An 8,766-nucleotide genomic window follows, 5' to 3' on the forward strand; every position below is an offset into this window, starting at 1 on the left:
AGTCGGGGCTCATTTTTTCCCTGAGTTCCCAGTTGTCTTGAACTCACTGACGTCTGAGATTTCCCAGTTGCGAGTTTCCAGTTGTTTTGAATGTGGCAGAAGTCATTCTGGATTGACAGCATGGCCAATGAATTCAACCTTTTCATTCCCATGGTGTTGCATGTGAATGTTTTTCCTTTTAAGCTTGGAAAAGTGACCCTTAAACCCAGACTTGGACCACACACCCTCTCCACTGAATAGCAGGCTAGTGATTGCTTTGCAACACTTGCAGTTAGCCACTGATTCCTTCCAAACCACTCATTGTTGAATTTGCAATTTCCAACTTGTGTCATGTTTATGTCCAATGGCTGATGAGCACCGATACGTTTTATCTATAATTTCTCTTCATATTGAACAGGATTTGCCAGTAGATTGTTGACTTGATTTTTGAAGACATCTAGACTGCTAGCCTAGATTTTGAAAGTATGATGTTGACATGATCAGTCCAATCAAAGCTACGGTAGATATGTGATTTGACGCCAAGAAATAAGTACTTAGCTTCCTAGTACATATTGAAATTAAAAAGCTTTATGACAGACTTTTTGAAGGGTTACTGCCTTGCGGGGGCAGCGCAGGTGTCCGGTACGCAACGCCAGTGCATGTCATGGGCACTGAACTGATCTATTTGAACACTGAAAGAGGTGACAAAGGTGTATGAATAGAATGGATGAGGCAAAAAATCCAAGGAATTTATTTGGATGGTCCACATTTGTCTCGACTGAACATTTAGAACTTCATTCAGTTGATATATAACTTTTCTAAACACACACAGATTGGAGAGAGAAAACAAACAATAGGTTAATAGTACCCTCTTTTGGTAATTTCGGTGACCCAGAAGTAAAATTCTCTTGCGAAGGTTAGTCATTTCCTCATTTTTTCTTGCCATTTCATCTGTCCACAAGAGATTAGGTTAGAGGAAATATTTTCTGAGAAGATATATGACTGAGTCTGAGATAATATAAAAAACATTTTACAGTTAATGTAACTTTTCCTGCATAGTAAGGTTCTTTATTAATGGGCTTATATTTCAAAAGGAAATCACAGAATATAATATCTTTTATTTTTCACAAAGGCCTAATAATTTAGCACACAAAATCATTAAAATATCATATTTGAATACATTATTACAACATAGTGATTTTACCCAGGAGCCTTCTGTAGATAACATTTATATAGGACTTACACACAAAAACATTGGTATGGCATTGGTTGAAGCTCAATGTTAATTAAAATCTCCCTACCATTCTTGTTCTTGCCTTTCTATTGCACAAGGGTGACTACTGAATACAAGATTCAAATGTGAGGAGCAAAATTGCACAAAACAGAGCAGTGAATGTTTCTTTGCAGTACAATCCAGGCACAGTACATCCAGTGTCACAGGTAAGTGAGAAAAATGTATTCATCAGTGTCAGATAGGAAAATAAATGTTATTTGATACTGTGAGCTTATAATGACACATTTTAAAATCTACATATCCCATTAGTATAAAGGATTGTGCTGAACTCTAAATCCAAATACTAAAAGTCTACAAGGTCTTTCTTTCAGTCATACTGTCAAGATAACCTGGATTTGGTCAAATTTTACCTATTGAATGTTAGATTGTTCAGAAATGTACAATTGGTACCAATGGAAGGCCCAAAAACATCTTTGAAGATTCATTTTGTGATTGTATTTTATGTAAATCAAATATCCAGCATACAATCCATCAATGAAATAATAGCCAGTGGTCAAATAGGTGAAATAGCATAAGGTTTGCATGGATATGCACATCATTTTGATAACTGATCAGTGGTGGTTTATTGTTTGCTTTATCAACTGCAATTTAAGATATTTGATTATCATCCACATTTATGTCAACGTTCCTTGTATATCAGTGCTCTGTATGTTTGCCATTGTCTTTGAAATAGGCCTACATAATTGACAATGCTAGCTTCTCGTTTTGGATAACTTGTTACAAATAAATGCACACTGTGGCTAGTTTATTAGGTACACCCATCTGGTACCGAGTCAGACACCCCTTTGCCTCCAGAACAGTCGGAATTCTTCAGGGCATGGAAACACTGCTCAATTGTTATCAAGGGACTTAACATTCCCGACACCAACCCCATCATCCTCTACCGTTGACACCAGGCAGGATGGGCCATGGACTCACGCTGCTTACGCCAAATCCTGACTCTGGCATGACGCAACAGGAATCAAGATTCGTCAGACCAGGCAATGTTTTTTTTACTCAATTGTCCAGTGTTGGTGATTGCGTGACCACTGGAGCTGCTTCTTGTTTTTAGCTGATAGTGAGACCCGGTGTGGTCGTCTGCTGCAATAGCCCATCCGTGACAAGGACGGATGAGTTGTGCGTTCCGAGATGTCGTTGTGCGCCGTTAGTTTCCCGTTTGTGGTCCGCCTGTAAGCTTGCACTATTCTTGCCATTCTCCATCGACCTCTCATCAACAAGCTGTTTTCGCCCACAGGACTGTCGCTGATTGGATGTTTTTTGTTTGTCTCACCCGTCTCGGTAAACCCTAGACACTGTTGTGCGTGAAAAGCCCAGGAGGCCGACAGTTTAAGATACTGGAACCTGCATGCCTGGCACCGACGATCATACCATGCTCAAAGTCGCTTCGGTCAATCGTTTCACCCATTCTAACCTTCAATTGAACAATAACTTAATGCCTCGATGACCTGCTTTATATAGCAAGCCACGTGACTCACTATCTGAAAGCACGACCCAATTTTGAGAACGGGTTGGCGTACCTAAGAAACTTGCCACTGAGTGTATATTTTTTCATTCCGTTAAATAGTTATTTAATACAAAAAAGACGGCTTTTGCTTTCTTGAAAAGGCATAGTGACTAATTTATAATATTTACTTGACATAGGCCATACTTCAAAGTGTTGGTGTCATTCATATTTTCTGCATATCCTAACCTCAGAGATGCACTATGCAGAACTCGCGCCGCCATTTCCTGGTAGCTGAAACTAATAGTTTGCTTAATTTCAGTTTGTGTGACAAAACTAGGAAGCACAGTGTAGAGAATCATTGTATCATCTAAACTGCTGTGAGATATATTTTTCAGAATCATTTACAGCTTTTTAAAGCTGGTGTACAAAACCGAAAGTAAAAGGCGTAAAAACGAAACCTAACAGGAAGCATAGAAATAGCGCACATAGAACAGATTTACCCCTTCTTAGACTTGTTTTCAATGAGTGACTGACCTATAACATTTCTATGCAAATTTGGTCAGGTCACCCAAAAAGTTACATATTGCAACTTGAAGAATGATACTCAATAAGTTGGGTGTCCTAAAGAAGAGAATCCAAACCTACTGGCTGTCTCAAAATGAATCCCCGTCAGCGCTACGAGATGGCTCTGCAATATTAAAATCATCCATGTTCCAGTTGATATTCAAATGCTTCCTTGCAAATAGCTTTAAACTGATTCACACACCACTGACAGACTGAGGAGTGTAGCAGAGCGCAGCGTGATTAGCACGTCACCACACAGCTAAAGGCAGTTTCTCTACATTTAAGGCCCCCCCTCCCCTACCCACACCACAGCTCTTTTCAACGCAACGCTTGCTTTTGCCCCTCTTGAAGGAAGGCTTGTTTCTCCATCAGCTTCCTGAAGAGGCCTTGGCGGTTGCCCAGGAGCTGTGCATGCTGACCACACTCCACCACACGCCGCTGGTCCAGCACAGCCACGGCGTCAGCGTTCTGGATGGTGGAGAGGCGGTGGGCGATGATCAGCACTGTGCGCCCATCCATGAGCCGCTCTAGAGCCTCCTGGACCAGGAACTCATTCTCTGCATCCAGAGCACTGAGGAAGAGGGGGATGGAAAAGAGGGGGCAAAAGTGAATAGAGGTCCATGAGTTATAGCGCACATGTCATTGGGTTGTTTGACCCTGCTTCACCCAGCTGAATGACCTTGCTTAACTGTCCAAAATGGAAGAAGTGCAACTCATGTAAAATGTGATTAGACCATGCCCAGTGTCTTACCTTGTAGCCTCATCAAGTAGAAGTATCTTGGGGTTCTGAGGGAAGGCAGAGAATGCATACATTACATTTGTCCATTTGACTAAAACATAAAATTGTTGATGCATGTAATCGGGTGTAATTAAAATTACCTTAAGCAGAGCCCTTGCAATAGCAATTCTCTGTTTCTGACCACCTGTTGGTTAAAGCAAAACTAGTCATTACGTTAAAGCTGTTAAAGAAGCAATGGTTTTAGTTATGAACAATAACTCTGTAGTCAGATCATTCCGATTTGAGAATGCCCAGTGAAGTCCAACACCATTGCAATTTATTGTCTTTGGAACACCTATCAACTACATAATCACATCACAAAATCAAAGAAAATTCCTGATATGCATGCATTTGTCTCACCTGACAGTAGAACACCCTTCTCTCCCACCACAGTGTCAAAGCCTTTTGGGAAACCTCGGACAAACTCATAAGCGTTGGCGATCTGTGCAGCCCGGTGGATTTCCTGAACTGTGACCGTGCCAGAGTCGGGCGCTCCATAGGCAATGTTATCAGCAATGGAACAGGAGAAGAGTACAGGCTCCTGCAGACGCACAGAGGGAGAATACCACAGGGTTAGACCACATGTCAAAGCACAACTTAGCCACAACAATGGGAACATATTGCCTACTAATAATAGTCATGTGACCAATTACCTGACTAACAGTTCCAATGTGACTCCTCAGCCAATAAGGATTCAAATCTCTCACATCATGCCCGTCGATAGTGATCACACCTATACAGCAAAAAAGGATCTCTAAATCAGAAGACTGTTGATGAAATGGAAGACATACAGTGACATGAAGCTGCTGTAAGAGATGACCTCAGCTGTAGTCCTCACCTGCAACTGGGTCGTAGAGCCTGAGCAGCAGGGAGACCAGAGTGGATTTGCCCGATCCGCTGGGCCCTACCACGGCCATGACGGAGCCAGCAGGCACAGAGAGACTCAGGTCCTGGAAGATGGGGGCGTCTTTGCGGGTTGGGTAGGCAAAGGAGACATTCTGGAACTCCAGTTGACCCTTAAGCTGCTCCGGCCTAAGCACAATACCCTCTTCAGAGAAATGAGGAGGAACATGGACATGTACGTTTACATGCCAGTTTAGATGCAGAGGACTACTAGACAAGTGTGATGTAATTAAGGTTTTTTGCACAATGCTTTCGCAGTGTGGTCTAGAATGGCAGGGCTTGATGCTGACCATTGAGGGGGAACTCAGGCTTCCTGTCCAGTAGCTCCCAAAGCCGTGCCCCTGCGCCAAAGCCCTTCATCAGTTCAGAATAGAACGAGCTCATACCTGTTCAACGAAACAGACATTTAAACAGCTGCTCTGACAGACTAGGGAATAGAGAGAATCAGTTTCTTATTAAAATGGAAATTCTAACAGTGTGATTTGTTCATTGATTAAATGAGCAGGGGTTTTCCTCAGAATGCATAGGCAATGAGACAATTATATATGCCCTACCTGCAATGCTAATGCCCACCCAGAAGGCGTACATGAGGAAGGAAGAGAGCTCTCCCACAGTCATGTGTTCACTGGCCATCAATAGCCCTCCCTTATACAGCACTGACAGGATGATGATGTTGCCACTGAGTCCAGTCTAAAAGATACTCATACAAAACCAGTTACAACCCAATGACCCCCGAAGAAACACAGGTCATAAAAGCAGAAGCTTCCACCACAGATCGCACAACTCTGTGGTTCCAGTCTTTCAAAAGGCCAAAAGGGCTCGACTACATTTCAACTAACGTTGACTGAGAAAATGTTAACAACCACTCCATTTCTCTTTAGGGAACATTGGGCAACATTGAATTGTTGGATGCTCACCGCGCCAAAGAAGCCAGCCCTCAAAACGGCTTCCTGTTTGGCCAGGTGGAGAACATAGTTGGCCTTCTCCGTATACTTGGCCACCTCTGTCAGCTCCTTACCAAACGCCCGAACTGTCCTCATGTTGCTGATGCGTTCTTCTGCCAACTACAAGACAACACAGTATCAGTCCGATCAATTGGTTTCAATAAAAAAAGTATGATTAAAAAACCTGGTGTCTATGTAGTCTGCTTGGAGAATAATCTACGGCGCAGCAATGCTTCAGTAATGACTAATGTTGTGCAGTTAGAACGGGTCTCGTCTTACCTGTGTGGCCTCAGCCAGAGAGTCCTGTGTACGTTTGGATATGGAGCGCAGGTATCTCCCATATATAACAGCTAGGCCAGCCATAGGAGGCACAATCAGCAGCACAAAGGCTGCTAAACTTGGTGACACGTAAAACTGTTGGCAGAGAGTGAGATGCCAGGAAATGTGAGGAGGTAATTCAGCTCAAGTCTTTTAAGCCTGCTCGGTTACCTTTTTATAAAGGGATTTTGAACCTGTAAAGCCACTAATGACTGAAGAGGATGTGTGAACATATTTATCATGAATGTATTCAACTGTACTATATTTACTATGATAAATGAGTTAGGATGTTTTTTTAGAAATGACATCCTAGGAATATATAGTAACCAAGGAGGAAACTCAAGGAATTAACTCAAATTCTAAATATACTTGTTGTAACATGAAGAACTTGGGTCAAACCAGATCCTATGTAGAGGGACCAGAACAATGACAGTAACCAGAACAATGGAACCGCTAAGGAAAGCTGTACATGAAAGAATGAAAAATCACATCTTCCTAATGTCAAACCAGTTTTACATCTGAATACAACTTGCATTCCCATGTGACTCAAAATCTTAGAACTGATCCCAGTACAGAGTAGAATGGACTTTAACACACCCTTTACAAACAAATGTGGGGAGAGGGCTGTTTCTCACCATCATGCTGACCCCAGCTGTTGCCTGGGCGACAGCGCGGAGCCCATCTGAAAGGTTGTCTGTGACGGAGCGGCCGATGAGCGCCGTGTCTGCAGATAGGCGGTTAATGAGTTCCCCGGTACGGGTCTTATCAAAGAAACCCACCTCCTGCCTCAGAATCGAGGAGAATAGGAATACACGTAGATTTCTCACAATCTGTTGCCCTGCAAGAGTCACATATTTTTTTAAATGTTTGATTAGTTCCTCTGTATGGCATCAAAGTCACGATAGTCATAAAAAAAATCCAGAGATGGACATCTGTTTAATATGTAAACCCACTCTGCATGCACTGAAAGCAAACGGTGACGCTCACCTGAGATTTGCATGAGGTAGACACGGGCAGCATTAGCGGCGCCCCCACAAAGGAATACCCCTGAGAGCATGATACACAGAGAGCGGAGGGAGGCACTGAAGTCCTCTGAAGAGCTGGTGTAGATGGTGTCAATAACTTGGCCCAGGAAGAAGGGCGCCGACATTGTGACAGCACTGGAGACCATTAGGAAGCCCACAGCCGCTGAGGACGATGGTATAGAAAAGAAAATATAAGCATCAAAACAAGTAACGTTACTGTATTATTGTTTAAAAAGGGAATCTTTCATGACAACAAATAGGGCCCAAGTAAGGAATAAACTATGTAATTTAGTCAACCCTACACAGGCACAAGTTGGTGATAACATCATTATTTCAGTGGTCATTTTCGAAGATATCCCTGTGGTGACCTTAAATGACATGGCCTACCTGACAGTCGCAAGCGCTCAGGGTGGGCAAGTTGTAAAATCCTTTTGACATCCTCAGTGGGTATCCGAGTTGGGGATTGTTTTGTTTCCGTTGACTGCAGATCTTTGCTGTCAACTTCTTGTTGTGTTGCTTGTTTTGAGTCTGTTGAAGAGCTGTAGTTGGCAAAGTTTACAGTTGTTGTCCATGAGCTCCTCAACAAATGGGGGGGTATGGTGAACTGTCTAAGTGGTACACAGGGCACAAGAGAGTTGCATCTCCTCGGGTGTAAAAGCGAAGAGCGTGCCACAGGTTCGAACCTTTTCCCACTCACCTCTCGCCCCTTTCGTTGTCCCCTGGACGTCGGGCATTCTAACCAAAATAGTTTATGTACACGGGAGTGAAGCGCGACGCCTGGACATTTTGACAACTGCAACAGTCCCATTCTGCAAGACAGCTAGTGAGCGACTCAGACACATAAAAGCAAGAAAAACAAACTCAAGTGCGTTGTCTTGCCAGCTAGCTACCAAATGACCAAAACATAGCAAGAAAGTGCGAACGAGCATGTTACATTTCACATACGATGAGGCCAGCGAATTCCAACATAAGAATACAGTTAGGTCAACGTCCTCCTTCGTGTCCAGCCAACACTAACGACAAATGATAATGTCTATTATATTGTGGTTTCCTGGCGGTTATTCATCATTATCTGTTCGTAACAGCCACATTTAGGCGAAGTTATCTTTATCGCGCTGGGAGCGCCCTGTCACAACAATATGTCTGTCGATAGGAGTGACATGTCGACACAATCTGCAGGCGACAAGGCAGCCTAACGGTAGCCGACTGTCAGAAGTGCACACAACTCTTCGAAAAGAAAAACCGCTCTGTTCAATAGAAAAGGTGACCCCCGGAAAAAAACCAAGCTGCTTCTTGTTAAAGTCCCTGACGGAAATCAATGGCGGACGATATAAGAAAAACTTTGAAAGACATTGCTAAGCGAACTCGATTAATCGATGTCATCTTCCACAGAAACATATAAACTCAGCAAAAAAATAAACGTCCTCACCGTCAACTGCGTTTATTTTCAGCAAACTTAACATGTGTAAATATTTGTATGAACATAACAAGATTTAACAACTGAGACATAAACTGAA

At 42.8% G+C, this 8,766-nt stretch overlaps 1 protein-coding gene across 2 annotated transcripts; it reads right to left on the reverse strand.

Annotated features, from left to right (window-relative positions):
- Positions 1-707: 707 nt before the first annotated feature.
- abcb10 (ATP-binding cassette, sub-family B (MDR/TAP), member 10) lies at positions 708-8,581 on the reverse strand. Of its 2 annotated transcripts, XM_029765128.1 has the most exons (14): positions 7,947-8,580; positions 7,637-7,788; positions 7,212-7,412; positions 6,860-7,062; positions 6,186-6,320; positions 5,880-6,026; positions 5,517-5,652; positions 5,253-5,348; positions 4,898-5,107; positions 4,713-4,792; positions 4,420-4,600; positions 4,161-4,204; positions 4,033-4,067; positions 708-3,852 (listed from the first exon to the last, which is right to left on the reverse strand). In XM_029765128.1, exons 3-14 carry the CDS (start codon positions 7,393-7,395, stop codon positions 3,600-3,602), a joined length of 1,704 nt encoding a protein of 567 aa, XP_029620988.1. In that variant the 5' UTR covers positions 7,396-7,412; positions 7,637-7,788; positions 7,947-8,580; the 3' UTR covers positions 708-3,599. The 2 variants fall into 2 exon arrangements, with proteins under 2 accessions (XP_029620988.1, XP_029620987.1); XM_029765127.1 differs by having other exon boundaries at positions 7,637-8,581.
- Between the last annotated feature and the right edge of the window lie 185 nt (positions 8,582-8,766).

Source organism: Salmo trutta, chromosome 10 (assembly GCF_901001165.1).
Source record: "Salmo trutta chromosome 10, fSalTru1.1, whole genome shotgun sequence".
Lineage (NCBI taxonomy): Eukaryota > Metazoa > Chordata > Actinopteri > Salmoniformes > Salmonidae > Salmo > Salmo trutta.